The sequence below is a fragment of the Rhinolophus hipposideros genome, assembly GCF_964194185.1.
Source record: "Rhinolophus hipposideros genome assembly, chromosome: 24".
Taxonomy (NCBI): Eukaryota; Metazoa; Chordata; class Mammalia; order Chiroptera; family Rhinolophidae; genus Rhinolophus; species Rhinolophus hipposideros.
Window position 1 is genome coordinate 23,973,920 of NC_138070.1, and position 21,896 is coordinate 23,995,815.

Sequence of the window (21,896 nt, forward strand, 5' to 3'; positions counted from 1 at the left end):
GAAACGCGAGCTTGCGAGGACGGCGGCCCTGCCCGCCCGGAGTCCGCGCGGCCGGAGCCCGCTGCCCAGTGTCCCCACTCGCCGCCCGGCGCCTGCGCACCCCTCTGCGGGGCGGCTGGAGGACGCTGCTGTCCTAACCGGGTCACTGCCCCCGAAAGCGCGCGAGTCCCTGAGCTCCGAGCTCCACCAATTCAAACGGCGTGACTTTGTCACCTCGGGACCAGTTTGCTTGTCTTGCACTCGTGGGGCTCTTGTCCGGGCCGCCTGTCAAGCGAGGTTCCCCGCCCCAGCCGGGGTCTGGGAGCTCCCGCGCACTGGAAGCAGTGCCCCCCCCCCAGCATCCCTGCACCTCATGCACCGCCACCCAGCATCGTCAGCATGGAGAGGAACACCTGGTCCAGTGCCTCATCCCAACCTTGAGAATAAATTATCGGGAGTCCCCAATTACAGTTTTTATAAACTACAAACATCTACACCCTCCCCCCCCCCAAAAAAAAATTCTGACTGATGAATATTCTGCGGGATTCATGGGAGCAGGACGTGCGGGATTCCCAACCTCAGAGAACTAACATCATGCCGCCCTCATTTCAGTGGGAGTGCAGTGCTGCCAAAAATTGGGAAGAGGCTGCCGCACAGCAAAATGCAGAAGTAGGTAGAATCATGAAAAAACAAGACAAAACAAAAAAACCCCAGAAAGAAGGCTTGTGACCAACTTGAGGGGATGAAGCCAAGTGGCCACGGATGGAACGTCCAGACCCCTGAGAGCTCTGTGGGGTCCCCTCCCACTCAATTCCCTGAACTTCCAGCCAGGAGATGATGGTAAAGACAGTTGCCATTGTGATGCCTTGTTAAAACTTTTGGTTCTGTTTCTATTTAAAAAACACCTAATAGTCTTGAGTTTCAGTCTCTTCCTGAAACTCAAGGGGACATTAACCCCTCGGTAGGGACCTACGTCCCTGCATGGTACTCGTGACGCAAGTGGGGAACAAAGTCCTGAAACACAGGTTCAGCTAGAGTAACACAGCTTTATTTGGGAACCAATGTCCCTCCAAAGGCCAAGCTCTGGTAAGCACAAAAGGTTATACAGAATAGAATAGAATTTACTAATGAATCAAGTCCCAGAGTCAATTGAGGTGGAGAAGGTCCGTGGTACAGGAGAGATGACTGGGCCCAAGGTGGGTCTGAGGCAAGTTGGTCTTGTAAGGAAGAACTTTGGAGAGTCCCGGAGTATCATGGCTTACTACTCGCAGAAGACTCTGTCGGATTGCCCAGAGGAATGTCCCGGAGAATCATTCTGGACTGTCTCTCTCAGAGCCTCGCAGAGGGTTTTAGTGGGAGCTCTCAGTCAGACTACTCATGGCAGGGCTCCGGAGTTCTGCTTTTATCCTCTTTTCCTTGGACTTGTTTACCTCTTAGGTGATAACCAGAAGTTGTTTTGGTGAAGGTGTTTATCACTCAATTTTGTTATGCTCAGTTTCACACAAAAACATGTGTTGTCTTCACTCTTTTGGTCTCACTTGTGCGGCCATAGTCCTGTCCCTACTAGTAAACAACTTGTTTTGCAAACCTCAATCCACATATACAACTTATTTTATATGCTCTCTACACCCCTCCGGATCCCCGATTGTGAATGGGGATTTGGAAACATTTCTGAGAAGCACCTCCAAGGACTGGGCCCCTGCAGGACCGCCTGCGGCGGAGACACCTTTGTGTGCTGGTCGATTCTCGGGCGCCACGCCAGCGAACCACTGGGGGAGTCGCTCTCGCGGGGCAGGCCCGCCACCTGAACCATCCCGCCTTGGCTGATAGCCTCCGGACTCTGCCGCGGACACCGGGCCAGAAAGGATCCCAAGCCCACATCCACCGAGTTAGCGGAGAAAGCTACATAACGGGGACGCCAGGTGGCGCGGCGGGGCGCTCTCGCAGGCGGGGCGTGGGCCTGGCTTCGTCGCGGTCCCTCAGAACAAGGACAGCAAGGAAGACGAGGAGGCTGGGCGAAGCCCTCTTCCGGCCTCCTCGTCACCGGCCGTCCGCCAGGCCACAGCCCTGGGGAGGGGCCTTGGGAACACTCGGGGAAGTTCTGACCACCCGGGACCACACAGCCCCGCACTCTGCATGGACCCCTACACGGATTTACCCGTCCGGCCTGAGCTGGTTCCCACCTCCAGAGCGGGGCTCGGGCCAGTCGGTGGGAGAACAGTCCGACCACCAGGACGCTCGCAGGCCCGCGTGCCGCGCAGACACGCCCTCCCGGGCCACCCCGCGGGCAGGAGCCGGCCCGTGTCTCTGCAGTGGAACGTGGGAACAGCTCGGAGGCGCCTCCGACGACCGGACTTCGCAGGGCCCTGTCCCTGTCCCCACAGACGGCTCATGCCTGTCCGCGACTACGACCGGGACGTGAAAATAATTCCGGGAGGCGTCTGACAACTGGGATCCATGCAGGCCAGCGGCCGAGACGATGATACGCGCTCAGATTCTCCACGTACCGCCCGGTCCCCGCCTCCAGGGCGGGCCTGAAAAACATTGGGTGACATGGAAGTCCCGACGACTGGACCACGCACTGGACGGCATTCGGGCGCGGGACACCCTTTCCCGTCACCCCTCGGTGACCCCGATAGGTCCCGCTGGGGAACGGTGACGGGGGAGGGGGGGGCTGGACCACCCACCGCGGCGGCCCCGTACACCAGCCCAGGAGAGCGGCGACGGACATCCCCCGTCCCCGCACCTCCAATCTCGGCGAATAGATGACACGCCGACGCCCCGGCACCACCGGAACGATCCTGCTAATGCCGCCGGCCTCCTGGAACTCTGCTTCCTGCACTGCGGCCACATTCGAGCGCTTCTTGCAGGTTTCGCGCGAGCTCGGGAGGGAAGATGCTACATAGAAGCGGCCGCCAGACGGCGCTCGATAACAGGCGTGTGCGCCGAACCTCGTCCCGGCCCTTCTCGGATCGCGCCTCCGGGCGTCCGGCGAGGCCCCCAGGCGTCCGCCCCGGAGCTCCCACTCGGCACGGCGTGACCCCGGCAGCACAAGGGGGACGTGAAAATGTTTTCAGGCAGCTGTTGTGAATGGGACAGGCTCCCCCGCACGCGACTTCCAGGCCGGAGCGGCCCATTTCTGGGGTCCGGAGAGGATGCCCCTAGGACCAGGGGGGAGGTGGGCTTCCCAGAGCTGTTACTGGCTCCCGAGTGGACTTCATCAGTTATTTGGGGCTCGGCTGGGCGGGACTGTAAAACCGAAACTTTGAAAGTACTCTAGAAACATGGATGAACCATTTTCATTTATAATTTCTGAATGGAGAAGGTCTTTCTAAAGCATCAAAGCCCAGAGCCATAAAGGAAATAATTGATAAACTTGACCAAACTTGAAACAAAATTGATCTTTGCATATACCATAAGTAAAGTCAAGTGGCAACAAACGGGTGTGGGAAACATTTGTGCACATACGTGTGTAATATGAATATTGCTTTCAGCATTACTTAATATAATACAGGAAAATTGGGGAAAATAGTAACCATTAGGAGGGACCAGGTTAAATAAATTCCAGTACATCAGTACAAGGCAACAACTATGACTTTGTGTTTTGGTTAATTTTTATTTTTACTTTTAAAAGGATATAGGTCTATAGGTACAGACATGAAAAGATGTTGATGATGGACTATTAAATGAAAAAAGCAAGTTGTAGAACTTCTCTTGAAAAAAAATGAATATATGTACTTTTCTTTAAAAAACACTTATATGGAAAGGCAAAAGAATAAATCTCCCCAGAATAAAATCTCCCCTATTTCAACAGTTGTTATATAGCTAAGAATTCTGTGTGATGTTGGCAGAGGGAAAGACAGGTTGATCAATGGAATAGAATAGAGACCCAAACAAAGATGCCGAACCAATTTCTGGCAAATATGCAAAAACAATTCATGGCAGGAAAGACAGCTTCTCCATCAAATGGAAGTAGGGCAATCAGACATCCACAGGCAAACAAAACAGAAAAAACCCTGACCTAAACACCTACACCTCATACTAACATTAACTCCACAAGGATCACACGCTTATAAGTAAAATGTAAAACGTTAAAAATATTCTATGAGAAAAGCTGGGGACTATGGCTGGGCAAAGGGATTTTAGACTTGACACTAAAAGTGTGATCCATAAAAAGAAATGGATAAATTAGAATTTATTAAAATTACACCTAGGCTCTGTCAAAGATGAAATGACAAAGTGTACATTGGAAGGAAATATTTGCACACCACATATCCAACAAAGAGGTAGTATCTGAATGTACAGAAATCCTCAAAATGCAACAGTGAAACAAACAATCGGATTACAAAATAAGCAAAAGACAAAACAGTCATTTAATTGAACAGGATATACAGATGGCAAATAAGCAGATGAAAAAATTAAAATTATAGTGAAATATCATGACATATCTATCAGAACACCTTAAATTAAATATTGGAACAGTCCCGGGTACAACCAGCGCCTCAGAATAAAAGTTTGATTTGTAAGTGCTAAATATATAGATATAGATACAGGTATAGATATATGAGTAGATATAAATATAGATATGGATAGATAATAGATATGAACATTCCCAAACGCTGGTGAGGATGTGGAGAAACCAGTCACTCATGCCTCGATCAATGGTGGTGATGTAATATGGTATAGCTGCTCTGGAAAAACAGTATGGCAGTTTCAAAAAAAAACAAAAACAAAGCAAACAATAACAACAAAAATGTGCAATTATTACAACTCAGCCCCAGGGCATTTATCCCAGAGAAATAAAAACTTATGCCTTCAAAGTTGACTCAGCAGGTTGAAGATGTTCAGAACTTGTACCTTTCAAAGAGAGGTATGACCTGCCTGGCTTCTGGCAGGAAACCTCTAAGCCCTTAGAATATCCTGTCTGATAAGAGTGTCTTAGATTACCTGGGGTCTTGGGCAATTTAGGCCAACAATGAGATTTATGGTGGGGGTAGGGACCTTGGGCCATTCAGTGGTATCAGTTTGACCTCCAGGAAGTCAGCTTTGTGGAGTCTTGTGAGTCCTAGGGAGTGAGGCATAAAATGCTGGAGGACCCCACCTCGGGGCCCTACAACACATATGTTCATACAAAATCCTGGATGTTCACACAAAATCCTGGATGTGAAAGATCTTAGCTGCTCTGTTCTTCACAGCACCAAACTGGGGGCAAAACTACAAGTGTTTTAAGGGGGGTCAGGGGGTGGGGGTGGAAGAGGGTGTTGTCTTGGAAAAGGAGAGAAGTGTTTGGAGGTACATACCAGAGGAAGAATAATGAACAGGACCAGGCAATGGATTGTCTAAGATGTGGGGAGACACAGGATGAGGAAGTGCTTCCAGAGTTTAGAACTGGGTCACTATGCAAAGAGTTGCACAATCCATTCAGATGGGAAATGTGGGGCACAGCCAAAGTGAGGAAGAAGACCAAGATTTTAGGGTTGGACTCTTTTTAATATGTCATGTCTACGACGCATCCAAAATCAGAATAGAAAACCAATTAGGATGTTGGAGATCTAGTTCCGGATGGAGATGAAATCTGGGGTGTATTGTAAGCATTGAGATCATCATGAATGCCACAGAAATTGATAAAGACTAACTGGAACTTTAAGCAAACATAATCAGTTGGGAGGGTCGATGGGAAGAGCTAGGGCTTATGGAAGTTCTCCCACTGTACGTAATCACCAGAACACTACAGGAAGAACTCTATGTTTAAGGTAAGGCTTTATGGTTCTAACTACCCTTCAGTTAACTTCCATTTTCCCTTCTATAAGTACTCCTCCATCTTGGCACGCAAGTGAGAGTGTGAACATGGCTTGCCATATCTGCATGCACTGGGTTGCAACCCTTTCTTTTTCTTGAATAAAACCTTATTGGTGATGAGACACCTAGTCCATATTATTTTTCAGTCACCAAAATGGACGAGGTCACCAGACCGGAATCTACATGAACCTGCTGAACACCACTTTTCCAACCCTGGTGACTCCCTGAGACTTTTCCTCACCCAAATCGCATACCGCATGAAGCTCTACAGGCAAGATACAGAAGCATCCTAGTGCCCACCAATAAAGGAAAGGTGGTACATACACATGTACAATGCAATATTACTTGGCTGTAAAGAAGAATGAAATCTTATCTTTTGTGACAACATGAATGGACCTAGAGGGTATTATGCTAAGTGAAATAAGTCAGACTGAGAAAGACAAATACCATATGATCTCACTTATATGTGGAATCTGAAGAACAAAATAAACGAACACACAAAACAGAAACAGACTCATAGATACAAAGAACTGGTGGTTGCCAGAGGAGAGGGGTGTTGGGGAGCTGGGTAAAAATGGTGAAGGGATTAAGAAGTACAAATTGATAGTTATAAAATAGTCATGGAAATGTAAAGTGCAGCATACAGAATATAATCAATAATCTTGCATCAACTATGGATCGTGCCAGGTGGGTACTAGACTAATTGGGGGGATCACTGCGTAAATTATATAAATGTCTAACCACTATGCTGCACACCTGAAACTAACATAAAGTATTACTGTTGAATGTCAACTGTAACTGAAAAAAACGAATTTAAAAATAGTAAATTAATAAAATAAAATTAATACAATAGTAAATAGTTTAAAACAAAAATAAGCAAGCAATAAAAGAATAGGGCTCTGGGTGGATATACGGATTCTGGCAAATATGCTGTGGAAGAGCAGCGGGAAAGGTAGTGTCGACATCAGAAAACGTCTAAATCTGTAGAGACTTTTTATTAGTTTATCTGAGCTAAACTGACAACATGTGCCAGGGAGCAAGATCTCAAATGCTCTGGAGAATAACAGCTTTGTAGCTTCTTTTGTGCATTTCCTTAGGAGGGAACTAAGGAAAATTGCATGGTGGGAGAAAGCAAGGTGAGGACTGGATTACAGGATAGTTAACAAGATTATGTGCTCTCTTGAGAGTGCTGATGGCTTATTTCAAAGATGTGTTAACCTAGATGCACAGAAATAATGGACAGGGCTTGCTTAAGGGGCAAAGATAAACCTTTTATTAAAAAGTTATATGCTTGGAAACCAGCAGCCTCCACTCCTGCTTAGAGGAGTACAGCAGGTAGGCTCAGGAACCATGTCACAGAGCATCATGGGGAAATGCAAGGCAGTAGAGAGCCAGAGTCCTCATATACAATCCCAGCTCTGCCTTTTGCTAGTTGTGTGGCCTTGGGCAAGTCACTTCACCTCTTAAAGGCTAATACCAACTGGCTTGTTGAAGATTAAACAGATAACGTCTGTAAAAGTGCTCAGTACGTTGCCTATCCATTTCAAGGGCTCAATAAAGGATGTCTATAATCATTATTCTAGCAGCCTTAGAAAGAACACGGGTTTTGTAGGCAGATAGACTGGGTTTGAGTCCTGGCTTGACCATTTACTGAACAGCCTGGGATAGATTACTGAAGCTTTTTTAGTTTCATGTTCCTCAGCTGTAAAATGTGGCAGATAAATTACAGGGGGGAAAAATCCTTCCTGCGCTTTCTGCCCCTTCCAATGTATACTCATCAATGACAACACACCAGAAAAGGAAAAAGCAGAGAAAACTCCCATAGCTTAGTTTGTCCACAAGCTATGGTGGAAGCTGAGGGAAAGATGAGAGGAGAGGCAGCAACAGGCTCAGTGTGCCTGGGGAGTGGTGAGACAGTCAAGGCCCAGTGTTCTAGTGAAAGTAGAAGCAAAAAGAAAAAGTTATATGCTTGGGGTGTGGCTACCCACCATGACCTGCCCTGTTAAAAACTTATGGTCAGATCCCCCTGTGAGGTTACTTTGCATAGAACTCCTTTTTTCATCCACAGTAAGAATGAAGACCCTATGCTGATTTGTAGCAAATGATCTGTGTTGAAGAATTTTAATCATCACAGTAATGGAATAATTAAAAAAATTAATTAACATGTAATATGAGGGCTTAATTTTGTGTAAAGTAATATATTAATATTTGGATATGGCAATATTGCTGGAATAAATTAAGTTACATTTGTTACTGTTGAATATGCTACGAAAAACATATGCTTATGGAAAAGTGGCTCTAAACCAATATTTTTTTCCCTTTAAAAAATATTTCACATGCCCACACTCTTAGACTTGGGCTCATACATCTTAACCGAGGGCCTTTGGGTATCTGCTGACTTGCAAACAAATGTTGCCTTACAATGAACGAGGTCAAAATTGAGGCTCAGAAATTTGGTGTCAAATAATGTCTACAAGGAGCAAAGAAAAGGTAAACACGGTGGAAGGTCCGTGCCGCAGCGGCAGCCAGAAACATGGATTTCAGGAGACAGCGCTGGGAAACCCGGCACACAGGGCTCATGATGCTCTCTAGCCAGCGCCTTGCTGACTCCTCGGCCCACACAGTGCTCAAGAGCTGACTGTTTCCTATCCTGATGTCACCGTGCAGTGACTATTGATCACAACTGAGTGCAAGCTTGGGAATACAACAGTAACCATCCGGAAGTATGTGCATCAAAACACCTGTTGGTGTCGTCTGATGTCATAGGTATAAATGCTGCATGACGTCTGGGCTTTGTTCTTCAGTGCTGCAGCCCTTTCCAGCCTCTTCCAGTATCCACAGCATGATGTCGACACTGCTGATGTCAAGAATGTAGGCCTTGTAGACGTTATTTAATCACATTGGAGAGGGAACTTTGGGAAAGAGAGGGAATGCTAGGGGAAAGAAAATGACTCAATCCACACATATATAATGAGTACGTACTAGGTGGGAAGCTTTATATTTTCTATAGCATGTATCATTGTCAGGTATGCCGTATGTTTTATGTATTTATGTGTATTTTGTTTGTGTCCCACTCCCAGACATCAGAATGTGAGCTCCCTGAAGGCAGGGATTTATGTTTGTTTTATTGACTGCTGTGTCCCCAGTGTCCCCAGTGTCCTGAGAGTCTCTGGCACAACGTAGGGATGCAGTAAATGTGTGTCGACTTAATGAATGGAAGCACTATGCTAATAGGTAACAATAGCTAATTTCTAGGTACTGTGCAAAACAATTTGCATGGGTTTTCTTTTTTAAGTAGGCATCAGCATTATCCCATTTTACAGATGAGGAAACTGTAGGTCAGGGAGGTCACATAACTTCTCAGTCTTTCATTCAGATCAAACCTCCTATACCTCGCTCTGGGAAGATTACAAAAACCACTGAGACACACTCCCTGTTCTCCAAGCAGAGAGATGATCATTGGAGAGAAGGTTTGGAAACAAGTCAGAACCACCCCCAGCAGCAAATGGTAAGAAGTATGCCAAGGAAGCAGGCAATTATGGGTTTGCAGGAGTGAAAATGGGGCAGATCGAAAGAGATAACTAAGATATTAACTAACAGGACTATTGATGGATGGTAAGGTTATGAATATTTATACCTTTAGCTCCTATTCTATCTGCATTTTCTAACCCTGAAACAAACTCTGTTATTGGTTTCTGGAATAACTTTCCAATGGTAATCTGTGCACATACAGGCGTATGAAAAAAACATTAAAAAGTGTTCCAAACGGCATTAAGTTCAATCTTAACCTAAGGAATCAGGAAGAGCTGGCTGCTGAGGACGGAACAGTATCTCAGGTTACTTTTTAACCACCTCTGACAAGAGAACCAAGACCTGGGTGAAGAGAGTGAGGCGACATCAGAAAACTAAGCACCCAAGATAAATATTTTAGGAAATCTCAGAAAAATCAAAATTAATGTGAGAAATCTGTGAAGAACAAAATATAAAAATTTTAAGTAAAGGCAGGACTAGTATAAAAAAAAGGGGGTGGGGGTAGATCCTGGTCATTTGAGGCTTAAAAATCATAAAATGGGAGGGGGCTTCTTTAAGGAAAATAATACAAAATTTTAAGTGCAAAATTAAGTGAGAAAATTAATATTTAAAATGAAAAAAATAAATAACAAAGTACAAACTTTAAAAAGTTGACATATACCTCAAGCATCACAAAATTCAGAAATCATAGTGGTTTTTTTTTGTTTTGTTTTTTATTAATTGCCTGAAATGCCTCAATAATACATTTTCCCCTAAAATTGTGTAGGAAAATTTTAGAAAACCTCCATCAAGTGTTTTTTAACATGTCAGACATAGAATATGTATTTGCTGTTTTTTGGGGTTTTTTTTGTTTGTTTGTTTTGTTTTTATAGATTTATGGCTACACACACAGGAATCCTACAAATTCTATTTCACATAATTACTATAAAAAATGTTCCTTTCCTCATAGGTCTCTTGAGCAAGCATCTCACGACATGGCAATGGGCTTCATCAGAGGGAGTAAGCAAGAGGCCAAGAGAGAACATGCTAGCAAGAAGATGCTTCCCACATGTCTTGTAACCTGATCACAGAAGTGACATGTCATCACTTACCGGGAGGAGGGAGCCCTTAGGCCCCACCTGACCGGGGAGGAGATTACACAGGGCAGGAACACCAGGTGTAAGGAACCTTGGGAGCCCTGCGGGAACTGCCTGTCACAGCACCTAGGCCACCACATGCTGCAGTGGACTCTGGCCTCGTACCTTACTGTCACGCTGCTGGCTGAGTTTTCTTGAAAGTTTTACAGAACCATGACTATATGGACATCAGAAGGGATCGATGGACATCTAAGCTTCAGTCGTTTGACCATAGATCTGCCTCTGAGAGGATTGTCACCGCTGACCAGGTGGATCCAGAAAAATGCCACAAAGGAGGTAAAATTTAGAAATTCCCTTGAAGACCGGTTTCCTCTGTGACACTGAAGCCCCTGAAAAATCAATGTATCTTTAACTAAAGCAACAGATCTCTTTCAAAAAGCTAAAGAAGAGTTTGGGGAAATGTTCCTAAGATGCTTCTGCTGTTATAATACTTTAATATATTACATGTGGTTTCATGGTATGTTACTATCAGATTACATATTGATTGGTTTAAGCACCACAACAGAAAACCAATAGTAGTCAGACCTTTAGAAGATAAGGTCTTATTCCTGAGGCACAGTCTCAAAGACTAAGAGGCAAGGGCATGTTTTTATTCCACAATGAGCTTTTCAAAACAAATCTGCTGAGTCACACATGATTCAAAATCTTTCAGTGCCTTCTTATTGCTCTAGCCCTAATGCCTGGCCCCTCCCTACCCCTACATCCTTGCTTTGTCAGCCCCCCTCCCCCACCCCCTGAATGTGGGCTGAAATGTCCTTCCTGTGGCCCTGGATACTCACCTTCCTCACAGCGGCCTCCCTCATCCCCCTTACTAGCTGATCAGTGGCTTTTGCCCTGTGGTGTCAGGACAGTAATGGTTGGGCTCTGGGGCACTGTGTGGGAGTGAAAAGTCAGCAACAACCAGGCTAGAGAGCATTTGTGTATGTCTAAACGGTGTCTCTTGTTCCAGATGTTTCTGGCCAGGCCACTGCTTCACGAACATTTCACCCTGTTTACGTTTTCTGTGATTCCTGGGGAAGCTGTCTGATTTGGAATTTCAAAATGGGCTGGAGCCTAAACTTTAACCTCAATATTACGAGGTCGGACAACTAAGTTTGCGAGCTCATCCTAGAAAAAGTTCTATATACCTCTTTGCTGAATATCACTATGGTCACCTTTTGAAGCACTCCCCTTGGGAAGCTACGCACTGATGTGTCCACCTAGTCCACCCTTCAAAGAAATTTTGGAACTCTGTTTCTGGAATGGCCATCAGAGCTGTCACCATTATTATCCTGAGTGCCATCAAAATGTCTTCCTGTCAATATTTCCTTTATCTTCGGGAAAAGAAAGAAGTCACTGGGGGCCAGATCAGGTGAGTAGGGAGGATGTTCCAATACAGTTATTTGTTTGCTGGCTAAAAACTCCCTCACAGACAGTGCCGGGTGAGCTGGTGCATAATCGTGATGCAAGAGCCATGAATTGTTGGCAAAAAGTTCAGTTTGTTTTCGTCTAACTTTTTCACGCAGCCTTTTCAGCACTTCCAAATAGTTAACTTGGTTAACTGTTTGTCCATTTGGTACAAATTCATAATGTATAATCCCTCTGATATCAAAAAAGTTTAGCAACATTGATGCAACAAGTTCACAAACTTAATTGTCCGAACTTGTATAATCAATAATGTTGTAAAAACTATGTGTGTTGTCAAATGAGTACTAGACTCATCAAGAGGATCACTTCATAAACTATACAAATGCCAACTACTGTGCTGCACTCCTGTAACTAATATAAAATAATATTGAATGTCAACTATGACTAAAACATACATTTAATCATGGGATGTATAGTACAGCATTAGGCATATAGTCAATGATATTGTAACAGCTATATGGATGGTACCAGATGGGTAGTAAACTTCTTAGGGTTGTCACTTTGTGAGCTGTGTAAATGTCTAACCAGTATCTTGTTTTGTACACCTGAAACTAAGAAATAAATTTAAAAAGAAACAAAACAATAAAAATATAATTATATATATATAGAAATATATGTATATATATATACATATATAGAGAGAGAGACAGAGAGAGAGAGGCAGAGACAGAGAGACAGAAAGAGAGAGAGAGACAAAAAATGCATTTCACATTTTAAGAAAGGTAAAAACTGTATTAAAATTGTAATACTCAATATATACTGATAACAAAAGATGAATACAAGTCATGTTTGACTTCTGCAGTTACAAGAGGTGCTCAAAGTGGTTACCATCAGTGTAATTTTAATACCATTTTCCCTTTCTTAAAATGTGTATACATTTTTTGGCATCCCCTGTGTGTGTGTGTCTTTGTATATATGTAGTGAGGAAGGTGTAGGAGTGTAGATTTTTTGTATGTGATCAAAGTTAACATCTTAAATAGAATATTGTATCTGTAAAATATATTATGTAAGTTTCATGGCAAGCACAAAGCAAAATCTTACAGTAGATACAAAGAGATAAAGAGATGGGAATTGAAGCATACCACATACAAAATCATCATTTCAGCAAGGAGCTCAGCAAAGAGGAAGAAAGAACAAGGCACTACGAAACAGGAGAAAGGAGTTAAAATGGCATTATTAAGTCTTACCTGTCAATAATTACTTTTTTTAAATCAATAATTACTTTAAATGCAAACGCTTTAAATTCTCAAATGAAAAGGTATACAGTGGCTGAACGGATAAAAAAAGAAGGCCAACGATATGTTGCCTACCCCAGACTTGCTTCAACCTTAAGGGTGCACATAGACTGAAAGGGAAGGGAAAGGAAAAGATACTCCACATAAGTGGAAACCAAAACCCAGCAGAGACAACTATTCTTACGTCAGATAAACTAGACTTTAACTCAACAGTTGTCACAAGAGCTGAAGAAAGCAATGACATAATGATGATGATGTAATGATGAAGAGGAGACGTTACACCTGACATCACAGAAAAACAAAAGATCATAAGAAACTATATGAACAATTATACCCCAACAAACTGGAAATCCTAGAAGACATGGATAAATTCCTAGAAACATAGAACCTACTAAGACTGAGTTGTGAAGAAAACGAAAATCTGAACAACCCAATATTGAGTAAGGAGATTGAATCAATTATGAAAAACCTCCCACCAAAGCAAACCCCAAATCCAGATGGTTTCACTGGTGAATTCTACCAAACATGTAAGAAAGAATTAATACCAAACCTTCTTAAACTCTTCCAAAACCTGAAGACAGGAAACACTCTCAAATACATTTTACGAGACCAGAATTACCCTCACTCTCTTTTCAGGTAGGACCACTACAAGAAAGAAAACCACAGGCCAATATCTCTGACGACTAGAAATGCAAAAACTCTCCACAAAATTCTAGCAAACTGAATTCGACAGCACATTAAAGGATCATGTACTGTGATCAACTGGGATTTATCAGTGGGAGCAAAGATTGTTTAACATACACCAACCAATAAATATGATACAGCAGATTAATAGAACGCAAGAAAAAATCACATTATCATATCAAGAGATACAGAAAAAGCATCTGACAAATTTCAACATCCTTTCATGATTAAAAACAGGACAGAGTATGGGTTGCAAAGGATCGTAAGGGAACTTTTGGGGTGATGGAAATGCTTGTATAACTTGATTATGGTGGCGGTTATACAACTGCATTATTTTTTGACAATCATTGAACAGTCATCTTAAAAGGCTGCATTTTAAGGTGGGCAAATCATACTACAGTGAAATTGATTAGTAAAAGAAAATTGCAAGAAGAACCAGTTTAAACTGTGATCTAGGCTCTGCCTCTGACTCATTTTCCATTAATTAAAATAAATTTAGGTTTGTGTCAATACAAGAACCCAGTAATTTTTAATTCCTACCGAGGTTAAATAAATTGGTGTTATGAAAAAGGAATACTACTCAGCAATTAAAGGAACACACCATTGACAGGTGTAAAAATTTGGATGGACTTAAGGACAACATGCTTTGTGGAAAAAGATCTCAGAAGTTATATATTGTATGATTTCATTTATTGTCCTCTAAATAATTCAATTATAGAGATGCAGAAAAGACTAGTAGTGGTTGCCAGAAGACAGAGATGAAGGTGGAAGGGGATGGCGGTGCCTACAAAGGGGTAAAACTGGGGAATTCACTTACGGTGGTGGAGCAGATCTGTGTCTTCACTGTGATAGCGGTTACATGAATCCACACAGGGGATCAAATTGCATAGATCGACACACACACACACACGACACAAACACACGGTGCATGTAAACTGATGAAAGCTGAATAACATCTGTATTCCTCTAGCCTAGTTATCATTATTATACCAATGTCAATATCTAGGCTTTGCTATTGTACTACAGTTGTGAAAGATGTCACCATGGTAGGAAGCTGATGAATTTCAAGAGAATCTATGCATTATTTTAGCAATTTCCTGTGAACCTATAATAATTTAAAATGTTTAAAAAAATAGATGCCTTCTCTGAAGCATGATCATAAGTTAATACATACATGGGAATACTACAGTTGTATTTTCTTGAAGTGGAAACCTACGAACAGTAATTTTTATTACAGATTTGATTTTAACCTATTAAAAGCAAAGACATGCTGAGTTAGAAGAACCCAAGGTAATTAAATTTCTATTAAATAATGCATCGTTCTTATATTAAATAACATATTGTTAAACAATAATCTCTGAAATGAATTAAAAAGATCCTTTTCTTGGTCTCTATAACATTTTCATAAACACTGATTATTTAAAGGGTCTCACCTATTTAAAAAGGGCATAATAAATAAACTTTGAGGTTCATAAATCCTCATGAACCGAAATCCTTTAAACTAGTACGTTACCTAGAATTATAATTAGTGAAATTTTCAATAACAATTATTTGCATCATTTTAGAGGACAACAGAGAATTCTGTCTCCTACGCCCTGGAACTGTATAATCTCTGATGGGAAATTATCATTTACTATCACAATTAAAGTATAAACACAGGTACCAGTTTCTTCCCTGAAGAGCTTGTTGTGATGGGGATGTCCTAGGGGAGACCTATGCCTGGATTTTTCGTCGGGTCCGACAGAATTATAAGCCTGAAGCAAATGCCATCATGTTCTATGATATGGTGGCTTGGATGTCGGTTGTGGTTTCCTTTCACACTCTCTTTGTAAATGTACAACTGGAAGTTTGATCTACACCTCAAAATGACCCTTGGAACAATCAGACGTTGAAATCTATGCTGTGACTATTTTGCTAGTAGAAGAAGATTCTATGACTACAACGGCTCAGCTTTGTTATTGGAAAAGCCAGCTTTTCTTCAGGGACCGTGGAGGTGAAACATGTATAAAGGGTCAGCACTGAGTTCTGCTAATGGAAGGAGAATGAGTTAATCAGGTGTCTATTTTTTTTCTCACTGTCTCTGTTGCTGCAAAATGAGGGAACATATTTATGTTGAATAATAGGAAACCCAAACTAGGGAACCCTGGGCACTGCCAGCATTGTTCTCAGCAAACCTTCTCTGTGTAAATTCTCCTCAGTCTGGGAGCACACGTTATAGCAGTCCCAAGCTGTACATTCAAATTACAGCACCATCAGAGGAAGAAGAGACTTTTCTCTTTCTTAAGAAAAAAATTGAATTCAAATACACTATATGTATAGAAGAGCTACATGTTATGTATATACATATTGATACATTTTCCATGTTTACAGCTAATTTAATCAGCATGATTATGTTTCTCTTTCATGCTCTCCTACAAAACCAAAGGAAGCATATTCACCTTATCTTTTTCCTTCTCCATCCAGCTAGGATGGAACAGAGGAGGAAAATGTGTAGAAACATGGGATTGTACACTTAATTATCAAACCATAAGTTACCAAGGCTCTCCTCAATACTTGTTATCAATTACGAACTTCATGGATTCTAGTAACAAAGTATCTGGGAGCCTATAGACCATGAGAGACTTCCTTCTAGGACACAGAACAGCCGTATGGTCACAGCCCTAGAAGAATTCTTCTTTCTTGATGGTCATAACAGGGACCGGAGGTAACTAGTAGGGTACGGCCAACGTAGGTAGAAGTAAGAAGTGCACTGATTCTTAGCCTTGAAGAATCACACTGCTCAGGTGAGCAGATTACAACCCAAAGTGGTCAGACAGTAACATCAACCAGTACCTTGGAAATGGCCTGTGCTTCAGACCTAAGCGTGTTTGCTTAGGTCTGTGCTTTGTTCCATAGATCGATGTGTCTGTGCCTCTGCCAACATCACAGGGTCTCCATCAGCTCTTTAAAAGAGAATTGCGGGTCCCCCCTACCCCCCCCCCCGCCACACACACACACACACACACACACACACACACACACACGTTTTTTAACTGCCAAAGGAAGTTCTACAACTTGGTGATCCTTGATTGACTGATAGATTGATTTTTAAACTTCCTGGAATAGTTCGCCATTCACGTTTACCTCACTTCAAACATACATATTCACTCACTCACTCATTCACAGTGCTGCAGCGTACCAATACACTGGAATTTGAGTTCTTTACTAAATGGCTATGAACGATCTCCCCTCCCTCTTTCCCTCCACATTGTGTTGTTGTTATGGTAAGTCGTGCTGAAATCACAACCAACATTGTTCCAATGTTCCCACACCCATTTGTCGTCTTTGGGCTTTGTTGTGGAATATGCAGAGACAAATGTGTTTTTTTTTTTTTTTTTTTAGTTTTTTTTTTTAAACCAACATCAGTAGTTTATTGTGTTGAGGATTAATTAGTTCTGAGGCACAGGACTACATGGAAAAATAGGAAAAATCAACCAACTGAACAAACAAAGTATGCAAACAGAAACTCAACGGATCTGAAATATGAATCGGCACAAGGAGAAAGCCTGAGAGCAACTATGTGCTTTTCTCGACAAATGTTTTTTAAACTTATACTGGTCAGTTTATCTCTTGTTAGTTGCCTGTATGTCTTCTGGGCTCTCTCTCTCTCTCTCTTTCTCCATATACCGGGGTGCCAAAAAAATTTACACATATGACTTGTGTTCATCTTTTGTTATTGGCATATATTAAGTATTACAATTTTAGTAGTTTTTTTCTTTTCTTCAAATGTGTATACATTTTTTTGACACCCTCTGTGTGTGTGTGTGTGTGTGTGTGTGTCTGTGTGTGTGTATGTTGTTATTATGGTAAATAGTGAAGAAATAGATACTGCACCATATTCTTATCAGCACCTACATTTAGAACAACATGGATGGAACTTCAGTACATCACGCTAAGTGATCTAAGTCAGACAGAGAAAGATAAGTACTGTACATTATCACTTATTGTGGTATTTTTAAAAAGCCACATGGAAAACACAGAGTGAAATGGTTGTTAGCATTGGATGGGGAATGGGGACATACTGAGTTCCTGGTCCCAGTTCTAACTGGGTGGGGGTCCCCACAACAACAAACAATTCTTAGACAACAACAGGCTTTCCAAGAATTCAACACAATGCTGACACTATCTACCTGAAGACAGCATCAGATTCAAGACTTGAAGGGTTCAGTCTTACACAGGTGCAGTGCCCCCTTACACACACACACACACACACACACACACACACACACACACACACACACTTCAGACACCAGGCACAAGCCCAGGATCTTTGTTCTGTGGACCAAGTGGCTACAGATTGGCGGTTCCAAAAACCTTCTCCAACTCAGACTGCCAGTTGCAAGTCTAAGTTCCTATCCACATATCTAATCAACTGGCTTTAAAACAGAGGTTCCCACCACCTCTTCCTTGGGTTTGATTAATTTGTTAGAGTATCAGCTCTAGACTTTTCTTCAGTGGTGCTCCCCACAGCTACTTCTCTTGGAGGGAAGTGAGCAACGCCTCTCTGTGGCTGCCACATGCAGTCCACACTCCAAAAAGAAATTATACTCCAAAGTTTTTTCTAATGTATTTATTTATTATTGTAGTTTATTAAGTATTATTAAGTAATAATTAATTATTAAGTATTATTAAGTATTATTAACAATAACATTTCCTGTTGTCACTCAATGAATATAACACAATTCAACAAGTGTTTCTTGTACTCCAAAAATTTCTGACATTCTAAATACGAAAACAGGAAAAGCATTAAAGAAATAGGGAAATTATAGGAAACAGCATCTACTTTAAATATGTCTATTATCTTATTAGTGAGATAAGGTGCTGTGGTTAGATGCTGAAACCCTAACTCTTAAAGATGCTGATATTAGGAAGTGGGGCCTCAGTAGGTGCTTAAGTCCTGAGGATAGAATCCTTATGCATGGGATTAGTGCCTTATGAAAAACATTCCTGAGAGATTACTAGCCCCTTCCACCACGTGAGGATATAATGAGAAGTGTACAACCCAGAAGACAGTCCTCACCAATTCATGCTGGCACCCTGATTTTGGAAGGCCAGCCTCCAAACTGTGAGAAGTAAATATCTGTTGTTTAATAGTCACTGAGAGTCTATTTTTGTATATTGTTACAGCAGCCTGAATGGACTAAGACACAGGTTTAAATAAGCTCACAAAATGTTGCCAGGAGTATACTTTATTATTATTAATATATACTTTTTTCATGATAAATCTTATTAGATAAATAAAACAATTAGATAAATAAAACAATGTCTAATATATTCCTCTGTACTTAACATGCAGTATTTCCCTTTAAATGATAAATGAACTCTACATTAAGAACTAAATGCTCATTTCAAAAAAATATTTGTGATCATTTAGATGGCAATTGATCCAGTTTTTTAATAAACCAGTCACCAGCCCCTTATTAGAATCCTAAGATACATATGTAGTATTCTTTTACTCAGACTCTAGTGATGCTATCTTTGGTAATGAAAGATATATACATATACTTTTCATGTTTCCCTGAAAAAAAAATCATATATATAAGTCATATTTCCCTGAAAATAAGACCAGGTCTTATATTAATTTTTGCTCCAAAAGATGCATTAGGGCTTATGTTCAGGGGATGTCATCCTGAAAAATCATGCTAGGGCTTATTTTCCGGTTAGGTCTTATTTTCAGGGAAACTCTGTGTATGTATATATATTCTCTTCAATATTAATGAACTAGGTTAATACAGGCGCTCAAAACAGGTGGTACAGATTTCGCCATTCTCAAAGGGAACAAGAAAGGACAGAATGTAAAAAGAAAGTTGGTAAGAAAAATACAACAAAGTGAAAAGATCAGGGGGATTTCATTACACTTTAAGCTGTAAAGACAGTTTGTAATGAGGACATTGCACTGGATCCTATTGCCTATACCGGCAATAATATTGATAAGAATCAACATTCTATTCTGGTATCGGCATTTTTGTATTTACATGAGCAAGCTGCAAATTTAACTTTCTCTGCCTTATGAAATTTACCATATTTGTCTAGATTAGGGTTAGCCCAGGAGACAGAAAAAGTATGAAAGAATAATGGGGGAAAAAGGGTCAGCGTTGCTTTCTGCCCCCATCTTGGTTCCACTTTCCTGGCACAAAATGCCAGATGAAGCCACACAACTGTCCCTGCTACAAAGCAAGAGTTGCCATACCCCAGGCTGAGACAGGATCTGGAACATATTCTGACGGTGATGAAACAGCACCAGAGCTCGAGGAACAAGATTCCACACAGGCAACCACACAACAAGCCCCGCTGGCAGCAGCAGCAGCAGCAGCTAAAATCCATGAAGAACTAGTCAGTAAGCAAAACAGAGCCAGAGGGAAACAAAGATATGGAAGGTTATCTTCAAACTGGATCTTGGACAGATGGCAGGGGTTGTTATAGGGTCACTATCTGGAAATCTAAGAACATCCTCTTTGTCATACAAAACTGGATGTCTACAAAAGCCTAGCTTCAGCTATCTGCATAGTTTTTGGAGAAGCCAAGATCGAGGATTTATGTCAGCAAGAACGCCTGGCAGCTGCTGAGAAATTCAAAGTTCAAGGTGAAGCTGTCTCAGACCTTGAAGAAAACACACAGACTCCAGCTGTACAAGAGGAGAGGGAAGAGGAAGAGGTTGATGAAACCGGTGTGGAAGGTAAGGACATAGAATTGGTCAAGTCACAAGCAAATGTGTCGAGAGCAAAGGCCGTCCGAGCCGTGAAGAACAACAGTCATATATTGTAAACGCTATTATGGAATTAACGATGTAACCATCTAAAAACGAGGACTTTTTTTTGGTGTTTCCAAAGAGTAATTGCAGCTTGGTTTGAAATTTGTACTGTTTCTATTATTAACAAAGTTATAGCTTCTCAAAGGATGAATATGAAAAAGAAAGGTCAGCGTATTGTTCCGTTTATAAATATTTTCTTATTTGTTATGTGAATGGTACAAGATTCATGAGATATGGAGGCAAAAATGAGACAAGATTAGCTGTAAGGAAATGATAACTCTATTAAAACACATGGTATAATAAGTCGAAGCAACAGGGTTATAAACAAAATCTGTTTTTGAAAAACAACAATACAAATTAAATTTTAAAATGTTACATGACTGTCACTTCTAATTAAAACAAGTTTCTTTCCTGGATTTTAAACAGGGCTTTCCTCAGTGTAACTTTGATATCCTTGTTCCGCAAACTGTAGATCAAGGGATTGAGCATGGGTATCACGTTAGTATAGACAACAGAAGAAATTTTTCCCAGGTCCACAGATCCAGAAGAATAGTTAAGATACATGAATGCTGCTGAGCCAAAAAAGAGAGAAATAGCAATGACGTGGGAGCTACAGGTACTGAAAGCTTTTGATCTTCCTTGAGTGGATTTGATATGAAGAATGCTAGTGAGGATGAAGATGTAAGAAATTAGGATAGTAAAACAGGGTACTGTGATGTTAACACCCACGACAATGAGAACTACGACTTCATTGACATAAGTGCTGGAGCAAGAGAGCTGGAGCAGAGGGAGGATGTCACACAAGTAATGGTTGATGACGTTAACATTGCAGAAGGTTAGTCGAAGCATGCACCCCGTGTGAGCGGTGGCTCCAGCAAATCCCATCACATAGGCAGCAAAAGTTAGCATGGAGCAGGCCTGATGGGACATGGTGACTTTATAAAGTAATGGATTACAGATGGCCACATAGCGATCATAGGCCATTGAAGTCAACATGTAGCATTCTGAGATGACAAAAAAGAGAAAGAAAAACAGCTGAGTCATGCACCCGACATAGGAGATGACATTCTTCCTCGATACGAAGTTTATCAGCATCTTGGGGGTGAAAACAGAAGCATAACAGAGGTCAATGAAGGATAGGTTGAAGAGGAAATAGTACATGGGGGTGTGCAGGTGAGAATGTAGACCAATAAGCATGATCAAGCCAAGGTTGCCCACCGTGGTGACAATGTAGATCATTAAAAACAGGTAAAAGAGTGGTTGCTGGAGCTCTGGGTGGTCTGTCAATCCGGCAAGGATAAATTCCGTAACTAAGGAGTCATTTCTCGTCAGCAT

The 21,896-nt window shown here is 41.7% G+C and overlaps 1 protein-coding gene and 1 pseudogene across 2 annotated transcripts; one reads left to right on the top strand and one right to left on the bottom strand.

Annotated features, from left to right (window-relative positions):
• Positions 1-19,947: 19,947 nt before the first annotated feature.
• Positions 19,948-20,601, top strand: LOC308492353 (nascent polypeptide-associated complex subunit alpha-like; annotated as a pseudogene). The gene has a single exon. The product of its transcript is annotated as a nascent polypeptide-associated complex subunit alpha-like (transcript).
• A 353-nt stretch (positions 20,602-20,954) lies between these two features.
• LOC308492560 (olfactory receptor 8B3) lies at positions 20,955-21,896 on the bottom strand (the record flags this gene model as incomplete). The annotated part of the gene is made up of 1 exon (XM_081037717.1): positions 20,955-21,896. The coding sequence occupies one exon, from the start codon at positions 21,894-21,896 to the stop codon at positions 20,955-20,957; it is 942 nt and encodes a 313-aa protein (XP_080893843.1).